This window comes from Equus quagga, chromosome 15, assembly GCF_021613505.1.
Source record: "Equus quagga isolate Etosha38 chromosome 15, UCLA_HA_Equagga_1.0, whole genome shotgun sequence".
Classification (NCBI taxonomy): domain Eukaryota; kingdom Metazoa; phylum Chordata; class Mammalia; order Perissodactyla; family Equidae; genus Equus; species Equus quagga.
This window is the reverse complement of record NC_060281.1, coordinates 88,000,262-88,017,397: the sequence shown is the minus strand read 5'-3', so window position 1 is coordinate 88,017,397 and position 17,136 is coordinate 88,000,262. Positions and strand designations below refer to the sequence as shown.

General features: G+C 41.8%; 1 protein-coding gene across 8 annotated transcripts in view; it reads right to left on the bottom strand.

Moving 5' to 3' along the window:
• The window catches only part of DEPDC5 (DEP domain containing 5, GATOR1 subcomplex subunit), a 117,169-nt gene extending 100,471 nt beyond the window's left edge, over positions 1-16,698 (bottom strand). For 7 of the 8 annotated variants that reach the window (XM_046640817.1, XM_046640820.1, XM_046640821.1 and 4 more), the window contains exons 1-8: positions 16,507-16,662; positions 15,693-15,816; positions 13,391-13,478; positions 12,951-12,997; positions 11,681-11,766; positions 10,449-10,532; positions 9,407-9,456; positions 3,243-3,312 (exon numbers count right to left, since the gene is read on the bottom strand). In XM_046640817.1, the coding sequence (XP_046496773.1) occupies positions 3,243-3,312; positions 9,407-9,456; positions 10,449-10,532; positions 11,681-11,766; positions 12,951-12,997; positions 13,391-13,478; positions 15,693-15,750 (483 nt within the window). In that variant the 5' untranslated portion in view covers positions 15,751-15,816; positions 16,507-16,662. The other variant, XM_046640818.1, reaches the window with a different exon arrangement.
• Positions 16,699-17,136: the final 438 nt, after the last annotated feature.

Below are 17,136 nucleotides of genomic sequence, written 5' to 3'. Positions count from 1 at the left end.
GGCAGGGGACTCAGCCAAAAGACTAAATCTCCCAGCCTCCTGAGCAGCTACACGTGGCTAAATTCTGGCCAGTAAGATATAAATGGAGGTGTTGTGTCCTTCAAGGAGGCTGACTTGACTGGAGAGTGCACCTCTCTTGTCTTTCTTCCCTTTCTCCCTCCTCTGCCTGGAATATGGATGTGGCTACAGGAGCTCCAGCTGGATCACAGAAGCCCAATCCTGAGGATGGCAGAGCATGAAGACAGAAGGAGCTTTAGATCATCAATAACTGTGACACTGTCATACCAGCCATGAATTGCCTATCCACGCAGTTTTTTGTTTTGTTTTGTTTTTGAGGAAGATTAGCCCTGAGCTAACACCCGCTGCCAATCCTCCTCTTTTTGCTGAGGAAGACCGGCCCTGAGCTAACATCCATGCCCATCTTCCTCTACTTTATATGTGGGACGCCTACCATAGCATGGCTTGCCAAGTTGTGCCATGTCTGCACCCGGGATCCGAACCGGCGAACCCCGGGCCACCAAAGCAGAATGTGCGAACTTAACTGCTGCACTACCAGGCCAGCCCCACATGCAGTTCTTTTATAGGAAAGGAAAAAGTTGACCTTTAAGCATCAATTTATTACTTTGGGGTTTTTGTTCAACCAAATCCAACTGAATGAATAAGTGATCTTTTAAAAGCATAATTCAGGTATCACTCCCCCACTTAAAATCCTTCAACGGATTCTAATTGTCCTTAGAATAAACTCTACACTGGTTACAATGGTCCTCAAGGCCCTGCATGAACTGGCTGAAACCTGTCTACCTCCTCCTCAACATCATTCTCCCTACTTGTCTCCTATGCGTCTGCCGCACTAGCCTCACACTTGTTTCCTCTGCCTGGAATACTCTTTGCCTCAACCTCCATAAGCTGGCTAAGTCTCACCTTTCCAGCACTTCTCAAAGAGGCCCTCCCTGTCCAGCTTTATAAAGAAGGGTCTTCTGTTATTCTCTATCTCAATGCCTTGTTTCCCTCAGAAATTTTAATGTATCTCATTTGTTTGCTAAGGAAGCCACCCTCAGTTAGTCCTTCTCATTAGCCAATTAATTTCCTTTGGAATACTCATCATATCTGTAATTATCAGATTTATGGACAGAGTGTCTAGCTGCATCTGTCTTCCCAGTAGGGTAAGGTCCTTACCAGAAGAGATCTCGTCTGTGCTGTTCAACCATGGATCCCCAGTGAATGGGGATTCCCCCTCTGAATTCCCCTCTAGAACGAAGGTTGTTCACTGATAATGTTCCGTACCACATTTTAAAAAAGATTAAGTGGGGGCTGGCCTAGTGGTATAGTGTTTGGGTTTGAGCACTCCGCTTTGGTGGCCTGGGGTTCGCAGGTTCAGATCCTGGGTGCAGACCTACGCACCACTTGTCAAGGCATGCTGTGGCAGCCTCCCACATACAAAATAGAGGAAGATGGACACAGATGTTAGCTCAGGGTCAGTCTTCCTCAGCAAAAAGAGGAAGATTGGCAACAGATGTTAGCTCAAGGCTAATCTTCCTCACAAAATAAAAAGATTAAGTGTATAAAAAAAAGCATAGTAGCTGACACACAGGAACTGCTTCCATATTATTTGTTAAATAAATAAATAAACGAGGTTTAAGAGGTAACATATGCCAAATTATCATGGTCTTTGTAAGTCATGCCTAAGAGCAAATTTCTATAAAACTGGGTAAAAGCAAATTAAGATCATTATAAAATACCAATTTATGGCTACTAGAGTTGCAAAAGCTTTAAAAATCTATCACCAGGTGCTGGAAAAAGTGAAAAACAACAGATTTTATATACTGCTACTAGAAGTACAAACTGTTCCAAAGAATTTGAAAAATAATTTGGCATTATCTTACAGACTGAAACCTATGACCTAGCAAATACACTCCTAATTATAGACTAAAAATGTAGTATTGACAGGCCAGCCTGGTGGTGCAGAGGTTAAGTTCACACGTTCCGCTTCTTGGCAGCCCAGGGTTCGCCAGTTTGGATCCCGGGTGCAGACATGGCACCGCTTGGCACGCCATGCTGTGGTAGGCGTACCACATATAAAGTAGAGGAAGATGGGCATGGATGTTAGCTCAGGGCCAGTCTTCCTCCGCAAAAAGAGGGGGATTGGCAGTAGTTAGCTCAGGGCTAATCTTCCTCAAAAAAAAGAAAAAAGAACAAAAAAATAAAATAAAATAAATAAAAATATAGTATTAAGTACAAAAAAGCTAGGTGAAAAAAAAGACTATGTACATTTTTATTCCACTTTAATAAAGTTGAAAAATAAGCAAAACAAATATACTGCTTAGGGTAAAATATATGTGAATTAATACTATATAAACAACAAGGAAATTATGAAAATAAAATTCAGATAGCAGTTACCTCTAAAAGTACTGGTTCTCAACTAGGGGCAATTGTACTCTCCCAGGGGATACCTGGTAATGTCTGGAGACATTTCTGGTTGTCATGACTTGTAGGATGCTATTGGCATCTAATGAGTAGAAGCCAAGGATGCTGCTAAATATCCCACAATGCACAAAATAGCCCCCACAACATCCTTGCCATTTTAGACCAGGTAATTCTTTGTTCTGGAGAGCTGCCTTATACACTGTAGCATGTTTAGCAGCATTCTCCCCACAGTCTAGTTGTGACAACCAAAATTGTCCCCAGACATTGCTGAAAGACCCCCAGGGAAGCAATATTGCCCCTGGTTGAGAACCTCTGCTGTCAAAGGAGGCAGGGGGATGAGAACAAGGAAGAGCAGACAGGTGGTTTCAACAGCACAGGTAATGTTTACAGCTGTTCACTTTGGATGTTTCCAACCAGAATAAAGGGTCAAAAGAAGATTCCTTTGCAAAGGTCCCTCTTTGTGTTGACCAACGCAATCTTCCAGACCTTTGTGTTTACCAACGCAATCTTCCACTGAATTTAACTTTTGCTGTGTACTAGTGGGCATAGAAGCCTGCAAGCTAGATATTCATCTCTATATCTGATATTAAATAGACCTTCTTCAGATGAAGATCAACCCCAAACTGGAGAGATCCAACGGTACAAAATTAGAATTGCAGGAGTCCCTGACAACATCACAATATTGTCCACCTGGGCAGACAGCAGCTATCAGGAAATTATCAAGTTTTTGCTTGTTTCTTTGTATTGTTTTTGATTTCAGGACTTACATACAATGGTATGGGGAAACAGAACCAAAAAAGCCATTTTATCAATCTTACCCTGGTATCTTCACTGATATAGCCACACATGACCTTCTCATTCTTGACCCACAGCTCACCAGCCTGTGCCCTAAAAGGAGAAACACACACACGTCTTACATAAACCAAGAAGAAACAGGGGTGACTTCAGGGCGGCTCGCTCTACTACCCAAATGACCTGGCCGGTTACAGATTTCTAGAGAGAGTGCCATGAACAGATTACACAGCATAAAGAATTCTCAGAGCATACTGAATTTGTACAACAGGAGCTCTTAATCTGGGAGTCCTTAGACAACATGCGAGTCTAAGGAAGGGCTTCAGGGAACCCAAGAACCCTCTCATATGATCCAAAATTTTCTGGGCAGGGAATTATAACTTTTGTCAAATCTCAAAAGGGCCCATGTCACAAAAACAGTTAAGAAGCAGTGATGAACAATTTTGCTAATCCCAGCTTTGACACAATGAGTTTCAACAGAAACAAAATCCATCTTAATATCAGGATTAGAAGACAAGCAGTCCAGAGCCACGAAGGGACAGGATCCCTAGTCAAGGGAGGTCATTCTACTGAAAAATCTTCACAGCAACTTGGTATTGCATATTGCATTTTAGGGGCGTGATGTTTACTCCTCTGCAACTTTTTAAGGGCATGAAATGGATAGTACAGTTCAAAGATCATGGCCTTCAGAGCTGACCAGCCTGCTGCGAAACTGGTCTAGGCAGGAATCTCAGGTCTTAGCATCACCTACTAGTTGAATGGCCATGAAGAAATAACTCTGTGAGGCTCAGTGTCCTTACCTATAAAAATGAGATGACACCTACTTTACAGAGCTGTTTTGAGAATTAAACCAGCTAATGTGGGGAAACTGTTCAGGATAGCGCTGGGATTGGAGGTGCTCAATTAAGAGTACTAGTGGTGGGGCCGGTCCCATGGCCAAATGGTTAACTTCACACGCTCCACTTCAGTGGCCCAGGGTTTCGCCAGTTCAGATCCTGGGCACAGACATGGCACCACTCAGCTAGCCACGCTGAGGTGGCATCCCACATGCTACAACTAGAAGGACCCACAACTAGAAATATACAACTATGTACCGGGGGGCTTTGGGGAGAAAAAGGAAAAATAAAATCTTTAAAAAAAAAAAAGAGTACTAGTGGCTATTTGTATTAGCAAGAACTATAACAATGGTAAATATTAACACAAAAGACTATCCTGGAGAGGAAGTGGTAGCTGTTACTGAGGACCTTATAATCACCCCTCAGCCAACCACTCAAGCCCTTCTCTTTTACCAACCTCAGTGCAGTTGCCTGCCTGGCCCTAAGCAATCGATCAGTCCTCATAAAAATAAATAAATAAATAAGAGGAAAAGAGAAAATAAAAGCAAGGAAAATGCCGTATGCCAGGAGTCACAGCTCAGGCTACCTGGGAAACACTGCACAATCAGTCAGCCTCCCTGGGCCTCTCCTCCATCTGTAAAATGAAGAAGCCTGGAGCAACCCCACGTTTTTCAAATACACGTCTCAGGGTCGCAGCTCTGCTTTCAGCAAGAGGGGTGCCTCTTGGTATTCCTTTGCCCAAATATGTCTGTGAGTGGACAATTGCAGCAAGCCTGACCTGAGAAGGGATTTCTGTTTCTTTAACATTATAAGAGCTTCCACGTTCCCATGATCTATGAGTTCTATTAGCAAGAAGTACTCTGCATACAAGCTACCGCACATCAAATGAACTAGACCTCTAAAACGAGCTCACTCTTAGTACACTAACTCACCAACTTCTACTAGTATGTATAGACAAAGTGGTGTTACACAATTTGGCCTTAGATTCCTGTGCCTCCACTCCCTGTGGAGGTCAAGCCATAATCTTTCTGAGTCTGTTTTTAAAAAATCAGTAAATGTGGTTAGTGAGAATCCTGCCCCATCCATCTACTAGAGCTCTTGGGAATATCCAATGAGATACTGTAAATGAGAGGACTTGGTAAACTACAAAATAGTTATTATTATTCCTACAGAAATGGTTCTTTATAAAACAAACACACACACACACACATGCACGTGTGCACACAGAGAAAATACAATCTTGACTTTTGCTCCTAAACCTGTGATTTGCCCTTACCCAAACAGAAACTGAGAATGGCCCTGAGGCAGCATTTCTTCTCTTTTCTACTGGTTCAAGGGAGAAAGAAATGCCACTGACAGATGCCAAGTGCAAAATCCATAACCCCCAGGACACAACCCAAGAGCACACACAGCTTCCTACAAAATAGGAGGCAGACAGACAGGGAAAGACAAACACCATATGATTTCACTCATATGTGGAAGATAAACAAATACATGGACAGAAAGAACAGATTAGTGATTACCAGAGGGGAAAGGGGTTGGGAGGTGGACATAAGGAGTAAAGGGGCACATACATATGGTGACTGACAAACAATAACGTAGAACTGAAATTTCACCATGTTATAAACTACTACGACTTCAATGAAATAAAATAAAATAAAAATAGGAGGCAGAATGGCACACTGCCAAGCCTTAGACCAGGATAAGGTGCCTCGGGCAGGTACTAGTCCCTGATTGATGTAGCTACTTAGGCAGGTCACCTTCACTGCCTTTTCTATCAAATGAGCTGTCGGAGGTCAGTGATCTCCGCTATCCTTTACAACTAAGTGTCCTCATTCTGTGAACAAATAGTTAAAATAGGTGCAAAGTATGGTATTGGAGCATCATTTGCATCACACACCCTTGAACAACCTAAATGGCCAGCAATGGTGGCCCAGTTAAGTAAATTACGGTGCATCCAAACAGTATCATGGAACCATTAAAATGTTTACAAGGAGTTTTAACTTCACCAGGAATGTTTACATGCTTTTAAGTGGGAAAAAGCATACAGAATAGTACACACAGCATCATTGCCTAAGTAAAGGTACATGTATGTGCACGTATATATGAAAATAAAACATTGGAAGATCACACCAAAATTTTATAGTAGTTACCTGTAGGTAGTTGGCTTATATACCATTGTAAATTTTCTTCTTTATACTCTCTATATTACCCAAATTTTCTAAAATAAATATGTATTTTTTAAATTATGAAAACAGAGTTTTGGGGGTTTTTTTAACAGTATATAAAATTGCACATATTACATGGTCTCAAGCTAAAAGGGGAAAAAAAAGAATATTTTGACAGAACTATGGTCAAAATGTTGGCAGTGGCTGCTTCTAAGTAGTACTATTATGGTTTTTTTCCTGTTCTTTGATTCTACTTTTCAGATTGTCGACAATGTGCAAGCACTATATGTAAAAATACTTAGCCTATGCCTGGCATACAGCATGTGCTGAACAAGTGGTACTCAACAGTATTAACTCTATAATTAGGAGAGATATTTTAAGAGAATGGCCACCATAGAATCAGAGCTCAAGTCAGAGAAGATCCCAGAAGATCCTCTGCAGAGGGATGGATCTAGCAGGAAAACACCCGAACTGGATGTTCCAAGGGGGTTTAGGCATGATTCTCCCGACAGGTCTGTCTGCTCCTGGACAGCTGAGAAGTCAGGGCCAGAAATTATTCAGTGTTGCTCCCTCTGGAGTGTGAGTCAGAAAAATAAATAAATAAATTAAGTAAAAAAAGAAACCACAGCTAGTCGGCAGTCCCAAAACTATATCTGGGAAAATGAGATCTCTTCACAATGAGATCATATAGACTAGGTTTCTAAGTTCAATATATTAAAAAAGCAAAATGCTAATTGTTAGGAAACAAGATTTTAGGGCAATATTTTTTCTTTTAAAATTTCCCTTAATTTTTAAAAATACCGATTTCGGGGATTTTTTTTTCACATTTTCAAGAATACTTGGGAATTTACTCAGAGAAAATCAAAATGTTTATCTTTTAAGGAAAAGTAATGTTTCTAAGGCAGGGTCTCCAGATAATGAAACTATCCCATACGTCCTTAATTATTGGCTAACTTACCAGGTTCAAAGGCTAAATTACAGAGAAATTCTTTAATAATTTATTATGACTTTAACTATATAAATAATAACTATACTTTCTTTTCTCATATGAGGCCCAGAACATCTTTTTTTTTTTCTTTTTAATTTGCATGCCTTCATGTAGTTAGGAAAAGAAAGTGACTTTTGGTCCAGTGTAGAAAAATGATAGACAAGTCTTCTGGAAAAATGGTAGAAGACTTTGTGGTTTAGATTTAACCATGAATGAGCAAAATATGAGGTCAGATCTTTAAAAGTCTAAAATGGGCTTTAAGTCAGAGTTTTGTTTTTTTTTTTTAAAGATTTTATTTTTCCTTTTTGTCCCCAAAGCCCCCCAGTACATAGTTGTATATTCTTAGTTGTGGGTCCTCCTAGTTGTGGTACGTGGGATGCTGCCTCAGCGTTGCTTAGAGGAGTGGTGCCATGTCCGCGCCCAGGATTCAAACCAGCGAAACCCTGGGCTGCCGCAGCGGAGCGTGTGAACTTAACCACTCGGCAACCGGGCCAGCCCCAATGTCAGGGTTTTCATTCCTCTACCTAGTACCACATGTATGAGGGCATTTAAACAAACATAGAATTTAAGAATGAAAGAGATCTGAGAGGGTTTCTAAACCAGGGCTCAGCAAACTATAGCCTGCAGGCCAGATGCAGCCCAACTCCTGTTTTTGTATGGCCCACAGCTAAGAATGATTTTTACATTTTTAAATGGTTGGAAAGAACAAAAAACTAAGAATTTGTGACAGAGACCTGACATCCATGTGGCCCAAAGTCTAAAATTTTACTATCTGGTCCTTTACAAAAAAACATTCCAAACCAACCATTTCATTTTACAGATGAGCAAACTCCGAGACTCCCTGACCTGGCGGACAGTACCCTGCTAATCTCCTGCACTGCGGGAGTAGAAAAGAGGTCTCCTGACTCCTGGCCGGCCACCTCAGAGACTAGCTTGTGCTGGAAGGCATGAATCTGGGTTGCATTTCTTGTTCTGCTCGAGACTTAGTCACTTCTTGGGCTGTGCTTTAGTTACTAAAATTTTTCAAACAATTTTGACCCTCCAACAACTTTTAAAACATCCCTTTTTGGAAAAATGAATCCTTCATCCTTTCTTTTAGGATCACTAGTTCAGACTAATCAAAGAGCCCTATGTGATGATGAAAAAGTTCTTTACAAAAGGATTCTGGCCAATAAAGGTAGGAGGAATGACAGAATTAGAAAATCACTGAGGCCTGCCCGGTGGCGCAGCAGTTAAGTGCGCACATTCTGCTTCTTGGCGGCCCAAGGTTTGCCGATTCTGATCCCAGGTGCGGACACGGTACCACTTGGCAAAAGCCATGCTGTGGTAGGTGTCCCAGGTATAAAGTAGAGGAAGATGGGCATGGATGTTAGCTCAGGGCCAGTCTTCCTCCGCAAAAAGAGGAGGATTGGCAGCAGTTAGCTCAGGGCTAAACTTCCTCAAAAAAAAAAAAAGAAAAGAAAAGAAAATCATCATCTTGGAGCAATCATCAACAGACAAAACCATTAACTGAAAAGTTGATGAGGAACTTCATAATGGGGGAGTGGACTGCATCAGAGGAACCCACTGGTCAATCCCAGCGTCACTGAAAGTGAGTCAACCAGATGTAGATACGCTTGCATATACAGAGTAAATTTCAGGAAAGACACAGCTCCTTCTTAGAAGAATTTATATTTCACTAAACACCTTTTTGCACAGCTTGAAGTCTTTACTGTGTGGATGTTTGGGTTTTTGAATTTAAAAGTGGTTTCATAAAGTCCCTTTTTCTCTCTTCTTCACAAACTGAAATATAGAAATAATTTTAAAAATCAAGAGCAGGGCAATATAGCTAAAAGGGCAGCAAATCAGGAACTATTGTGCTGGTCATTTTATGTCTCCAAACCTGTTTCCTAACCTGTAAAATGAGATGGTTTGATTAAACATGTTCATCAAAGGCCTTTTCTGGTTCTAAAATTATGAGTCTATATCTCCTTTGTTACATAATACAGGTGGCTTCACCAACTTCCATTTACCTTAAAACTATAGTGCAATTTGGGGTTTTTGGGTTTGTTTTAGCTACAAAAATCTGATGTTTTAAGCTACTGTGTATTTTATTATGTGGACATTCGTATGCCTCAAATGCCTTATGTAGCCCAGTTATTGCACTTGATCCTACTTCCAGTTACTAGCTGGTAAGACAAGAGTGATGAACTATCTACCTGATGCCAGCAAATTCCACCTTCTGAGTGATATAGGCACATGTGCTGACCTAAGGGAAGAGAGAGAGAGAGATTCAACAACACATCAAGGCCATAAAAGATCACAAAGAAAGTCTCCTGGCTTTCTAATCTCTTCTAACATGAGAGTAATAAATTTACCCCATAGGAAAACCTGCTTGGGTAGGTATACCAGTAGGTTCTTAAAGAGTTTGGAAAATATAGACAATAGTAAGGACCAGGTGGAGAATAAGTGGCCAGCTTCACTAATATACTTACCTTCACATACTTTTGCATACATATCTATATTTACATACTTATTTAAATATAGAACACTTATGTCTCATTTTAGAAAATGGAACCCTCTCCACCAACTAAAAAACGAGCAAAGATATCTTTTTCTGAAAATATACACTATACGGAAACTCTACCGACAATTTGTTGTTTCATAATACTCAAAAAGTCCAGTAAGGAGAATTTTCAGCACCAGCTCACAATTCTGATGAACTCATCATTTTTTTAAGTGGGAAATGTTAATCAAAAATAAAAAATAAGGAAAACGCAGGACAGTACAGCAAAGAGCAGCCTAACCTGGAAGCAACAAGACCTGGGTTCTTGCCCAGCGTCAATGGCTTACTAGCTTTCCAGTCTTGGACAATGACTTAACTTTTCAATCTCAGTTTTCACATCTATAAATTAGGGGTAAGAAATACCTGTCCACAAGCAGGAGATGTGAGGAGCAAATGAGGTCAAGTGTAAATGTGAAAACTGAAGTGTCATTCAAATGTAAAATATTATTATAATTCCCCATTCATACTAAAAACGCAAGGCAAAAATCTGTGAGAATAAACAAGCAAAACGAAGCTCAAAAAAACTGTGAAAAGAGAAGAAGATACACAAAGTGTATACAATACTTATCTGTGATGCTGGAATGAGAAATAATTTTATACTCTTCTCCCTACTAGATCTTTTAAATCTCTGTTATAAACATGCATTATTAATATAATGAGAAAAGTAACAGACTTTTTTAAAAATTACATCTTACCAAACTTTTCTTTAGTCGCCACATATCCCCACGACCAATGTATTGATCCTTAAAGGTTAATTCCACTAGGTCAAGGGTCACATCCTAAAAGGCATAATCAAATATATCTCTCTGCATTACTCTGCCATGCTTTATAGTCATAAGATAACGCCCACTCACCATGGAGAAACTTTTTGGCAACAAAGAAAACTTCTGGAAGACCATTCAATAGAAGAACTCAGACACACAGAATTTTATCCAACCAAAGGCTTCTGAATACAGATAAATCTACAGCAGATGCCACAGCAGCTGTATCATGGTTAAGTCCAAAGAGTACCAGAGTACCAATTCTGTGTTTTAGTCTTTATTCTGGCACACAAACACAACATTGAGCTGTGTACTTTATTTCTCTAGATAACATCAATAACATCTTTTGGACAATGATTTTTATCTATTATAGCACCATTTCTAGAAGAAAAATGGGAATACATAAAGAAATTTTAGCATTTTAATAGAAAATTTCACATTTAGCTTCACAAACACACATATATACACAGAATCTTTTCAGGACAAGTTTTTTTTTTTAGGAAGATTAGCCCTGAGCTAACATCTGCCACCAATCTTCCTCTTTTTGCTGAGGAAAACTGGCCCTGAGCTAACATCCATGCCCATCTTCCTCTACTTTATATGTGGGACGCCTGCCACAACATGGTGTGCCAAGCGGTGCCATGTCTGCACCCGGGATCCAAACCAGCAAACCCTGGGCCACCAAAGTGGAACATGCACACTTAACTGCTGCACCACTGGGCCAGCCCCTAGGACAAGCTTTAAAAAAAGGGGAGAGGGGGGCTGGCCCCGTGGTCGAGTAGTTAAGTTCGCGAGCTCCGCTGCAGGCGGCCCAGTGTTTCGTTGGTTTGAATCCTGGGCGCGGACATGGCACTGCTCATCAAACCATGCTGAGGCAGCATCCCACATGCCACAACTAAAAGGACCCACAATGAAGAAAATACAACTGTGTACCTGGGGGCTTTGGGGAGAAAAACGAAAAAAGTAAAATCTTTAAAAAAAGAAAAAAAAAGGGGGAGAGGGCTTGAAATGCAACCTACATACTACCTATAATCTAAATGACCTATATATGACCACATATTTGACGGTCTAACACTATACTTAAGTAGCTCATTGTTTCCTTAGAGACCTAATCTTGAGGAAGGGTGCTAATCACTCCCCAAAGATATTCCAGAACAAAGACATACCTTAGGGTCTACGACATTTACATAGACATCTTGATAAGGTCGTAGACGGAACACTTGAGTCACGGTCTGGTCCACACTGATAGTTTCTGAAACAGAGGAGAAATCTGCATCAGCTAACACATTCTGAAAAGTCAGGCAAATACATTCTAATCTATAAATACTCAGACATTCAACCAGCAACAAAATCGATCCTTTGTCACGGGCAAGACACGTTCTCTGCCTTCTGGAAGCTTAAAATTTAGAATTCTCAGCTTTTTAGGTGAAATGTGACCTAAGCCTAAGGAATTAAAATATGAAAGAGAGACAGAAACAGAGGTAAAGAGAGAGGAGAAACAAAGAATTTAGGAAGAACATGAAAAAGTTCAAAGAACTGCAAAAATTCAGAAGAGGAAAGGGATCCTTTTTCATTTGGAATGAGAGTAGTGGTGGTAGTTAAGGAAGAAACAAACTTTTCCATGACCCCTTACGTCTGGTAACTAAGAAACATAACAGGTGGCGGAAGATGGGGTGAGGGTAAGGACACTCTTAGGATTTGGGCTTTATAGAACGTTTTCCCATCAAACTGAATTATAAAAGAGTGGGCAACATCAAAATCCTTTATAGCAAATTAGAAGGATTTTTTTTTTTCTTTTAAGTACTATTTAAGGAATTATCTTATTCGCTCTCAATTAACATTTTGGTTCCTTGATCAGTATGGTACAGGCATTAGAGGAAAAAAGAAAGGATTTGGATCCTGAACGAGTAAGGAGAATGGCTGCTCTGGCTCCTCCACTTACTGACATCAGCAAGCCAATGCATCTCACTGAGACTGTTTCCTCACTCACTCAAGAGTTGGGAAGATAAAGAAAGAAAGAATACAAATAGCTCCCAGTACAGTGCCTCACACATGTGGTAGGTAATCATCAATATGTGTTTCTTTCCTCCCCACCCCTAGACTAGGTATTAACAAATATTTTGTGAAAAAAAATGTAATATTTAGGAAGCATGCTTTTCAACAATTTTTTTTTTTGGAGTTAGGTGTAAAGCTTCACCTATTCAGATTAACTTTCCTCCTGACTCTAAATAAAGATAGTTTCTTCAGTGCCCTCAACATGCTGACAAATGAGATTCCTCGGCAGTTTTGATATCTGACCCTTTTTTCAGGGGAACACAATTTGATAAGGAGAGAAGTACTGGGCCCTCATTCCCTGAGATTGTGAAAAGAGATTTCTTATAGTTTCTGGAAGAGTAAAGTGCAAAAATCTTAAGAGAAGAGAGATGGAATTCTTACCTTTCTGTAAATCTTCCTTAAGTGACTTGACCTGCAAAAGCAGAGGGCTGGAGAAAAAAGCAACAGAGAGGGGATGCTGTAAGCGGTAACCAACCAGCTTTCCTCAACCCCCACAAAAGGCAAACAGATCACTCTGGACATACTGTAACTCGCAGCACATCAATGGGAGAAAGTTCCCTTAGAAACAAAGAAACTCTGCCCTCGCACTCAAGGAAATGGACACATCCTACAGAATGGTCCACAGAGTTGTCATCTCAGCTTTAAAAACAGAAAGAATGGACTACTCTTAAAAAGATTATTGGTTTATCAAATCCTAGAGGGCAGGAGCATTTTTATCCCAAGGCAAAGAGCTGTCTTGCCCTTCAGGGCCCTTAGATAAAATATTACTTGGAAACAGCGGGCTGCCCAGTTAGTTCCCTTGATCCCAATGAGACACTCACCTGTATTCATCGTTGGGGTGAGCAATCTCCACGATGTCTCCAAGCTTGATGTGAGGAAATACTTTGGGGTTCACCACTAGCTCATCATCTGAAGACAGTTCAGGGATCGCAAGCAGAAAACACACTCACTTGGGTGACAGGTTACGGAGCCTGTTCTCATGTTGGGTCCTCATGACCCCATCAGGTTGGTATTACGACCCCACCTCGAAGATGAGGTTCCATTTAAATCAAGATTTAGACCAACTAAAGGATTCGCACAACCCTTTACCCCCTCAAATATTGTGTATCTGCATACACAAGGAACAAAACAGCCTGGGTGCCACAGATACAGCACAATCCCTTTATTTATACAGTGTTCAAAGAATTTCCAAAAATATTGTCTTAATGGGAGCCTCACAATAAACCTTTGGCTCTAACGGAAGTGAGGAAATAACCTAGGAGATAAAGCAACTTACCTAAGAGTAGATAGCTAGTAATAGCACAGCCAGGACTGATTACTAGTGCAGAGGTCCTTCTACCTAAAGCCCACCATCTCTCATAAGTCATCAAAATTAGCCAAATAAAATGCTCTGGACTTTGAAGGGCAGCATTTGATCAGGGAAAACCCTCAGATATCAGTTCACATTAGGGTCCAATGAGACCCTAAAATATAGAGAGGACATAGTTTTATATGTTTATCTACCATTGTCCCCACTGGGGCTGGGGGAGAACTCTTTCAAATACAACAAACTCAGAACCACAAAGATGGAGTGATTTTTTTTTTTCTGTTTTAATTTTGGGGGAAAGACATGGCCTTTAATTACACTAAAACCATGACAAATATATCCAGATTACAAATTTAATCAGACCCAACAAAAATTCAGCCTAGGAAAGCAAAGCACTGGGTTAATCCCAAATTTTATTTGGTATATTGTTTCCATGGACAGTTTTATGCCAAATCCTCTGTGAAGTCTGCCCCTAACTTCCAAAGTCTGAATTAAACTCCCTGAGCATGGACTCTGTTCTGCTTCTTTTATCATTTCCTTTTTATACATCTGTTGCATCAAGCTGAAAGCTCCTTAGTGACAAGGGCCCTTGTCATATATCATAATCTTTATGCTTGGCACAGGCATGCACCTAATATTTGCTGTTTGCTGGATGTATTTTTATTTATGGTCCTGCAGGAGACTGGGTACAGCACCTAGCTGCCTTTGTCTTATACACATGAAAAAGCAGACTTGTATACATTGTATATACACTGTATATACCGTATCCTTGTATCCTTCACTCTGTCAAAAGTTATTTCTGCTGTCCATTCAATTCTACTCCACAAATGTTTAGGTAGCATCAGTTGCATACAAAGTATAACATTAACAACAGATTGTGCATTTGGGCAGAAATTGTGTTTTAAATATAGCAATGCCTGGTATATCCTTGTCCTGGTAATAAAGGCTGCATTTATTGAGCAGCACAAAGAAACCTGGTACTCTGCTAAATACTTTACATACATCATTTTACTTAATCCCAAGACCTTATGATACAGAAACTATTGTTCTCCCTTTTTAGCAGTCCTTCCCTTTGGGAGGTTTATACATACATAAAAGAGGAGCAAATGCATACTAAAATATAATTTTTAAAACACTCGTGTTAATCCCAACTTCTGAAGCAAATAAGGTTGTTAGGACAGAAGGGAAAATTATTCCTTTACAAAAAAAAAATTCACATTACTAAGTGCCTTTGCATTCTGCAAGTTTACAGACTCAAGGCGTTAAGAGAAACTATTCTGAAGCACTTGAATTTGTAAATAGGTAAACCAGGAGCTTGCCCCAGGTCACAGGGAAAGTCAGATATACAGCTGATAACAGATTCTGGTTTAGTGCAGGACAACAAGCTGTGTCCTGCCCCTTCTCACGATGCCTCCGAGCCAGGCAAAGGTCCATGCTTTGATCACACCTGTCTTTGCACAGCTACTCCTTCTCTCCCACTGAATGTCAGTTTCTCTTTTCTGCCAAACCAGTGCAGACTGGAATCTTCCAGAACATATACAGTAAATATGTAATAAAAAATACAAACAAATGAAGGGTGGCAAACTGGCAATATTCACAATGTTCCTTAAAAGTCAGAATGCAAATGCTTTCAGAAGGGGCCTGTGCTCTCTGGTCCTACTGCCCTCCGCATTACTGTATTACACTTGCTGCTTCACTCACTTAGGTTGCCTGTCTAGCCTCAATTGTCACAGGAGTAAGTGTGTAATTTTCTAGGCACCGGACACACCAGAGCCTCAGCCAACTTACACAACCGCCAAAGATCAATCAATACTGACCACTGCCCCCAAAGCCCTTCTTGTGGATGACGAGTTTGTAGACCTTGGTTGTTCTCATCTTGTCCTGTTGTTTCCTTCAGCTGTTCCAAGCTTGAGGGAGAGATGTCATCTTGCCTCCCTGCCACTAAAACACAAACAAAAAGGCTGGAACGTCAGACTTCCCCTTGCAAGTGCTCTTCGATTTTAGGTCAATGAAAATACCAGCGTTGCTCAGCTGAGAGGTGGCACGAAGCCTTGGATGAAATCACTCCTCCAACTGCGAGGAGGGATGGAGAACAAATAGAACCCCAGAATCTGGGAACTAAGGGGAATTCGGGCCAGAGTCTAGTCCAACCTCCAAGAAGATATTGTCTCTATTACACCCTTAAAGGGAAAACTTGAAGTGAATAGCACACTTATTACCTTGCTTCTATTTAAACCAGTAACACTCAAATACTAAAGAGATCACACAAGAGGTTAGCGCACTCATTTTGTAGATGAGGAAAGCGACAGCCAGAGCAAGGGACTTGCCCAAGGTCACTCAGAGACTGCGAGGAACTCCTACCATTCACGTTGGCGGTCAACGTCCTGAGCAAGGAGAATATAAATAGCAGGAAGGCAGGGGTTCCTTCTTTGAACCTCTATCAGGGCAAACTCTCAGCGGTTCCTTTCCCCGACCCTCATTTCAAAGCTGAGGCCACCGAGGCTCAGAGAGGGACAGAGACTTGTCTAAGGTCACACAGCGGCTTAGGGGTGGGGCCCGGACTCGATCCTGGAACAGAGCCCCCTCCCTCATGCTTCCCAAACTCGGGCCCGGGCGGGCAGCTCCACTCACCCTCAGCTCCAGAACCCCTTCCCGCTTCAGGCCGGACCCCAAGGGCCGGACCCTCGCCGGGGCCCCCGCGCCTCCTCTCGACACCCCGCCAACACCCTCACAGCCTGTGCGGCTTTCGTGCCAGATCTCGAGGCGGCGACCTGCCCGCCCCGGCCACAGAGCGCTCACCTGAGAGCCCGCGCCGCTCGGGTGGCTCCGCCCCGGGGCCCCGCCCCCTTCCCGCCCACCCGTCCCGGGCCGCTCTGGCCTGGCCTCCGCCTCATCTCGGTGTCCGCGCCACTTCCCCATCCGGGGCTTGTGCTGGAGGCGGGGCGTCGCGTGCGGCCTTTAGTTCCGGCTGTGGGCTGCGTTTCCTGCTTGCGCGAGGGTGACTGCTGGCTGTAGAAAGGAAGTTGTTTGGCTCTCAGACGTTCCGAAATAGATCCGAGCTCAAGAGCTTCGTTTTCGACTTGGTGGTACCCCTAGCGGGGCAGGCTCGGGCGAGTCTCCCCGGATCTATAAAGGGAATGTTATGGGCCCTCGCCTGGCCTCAGCGGGCTGCCAAGAGGCAAGAAATAATGTTTCGGCGTGAATGTTTGTAAAATGCAAAGGGCTGAGCACGTGCGACTTAGTGCGATGGCCTCTGCTGGG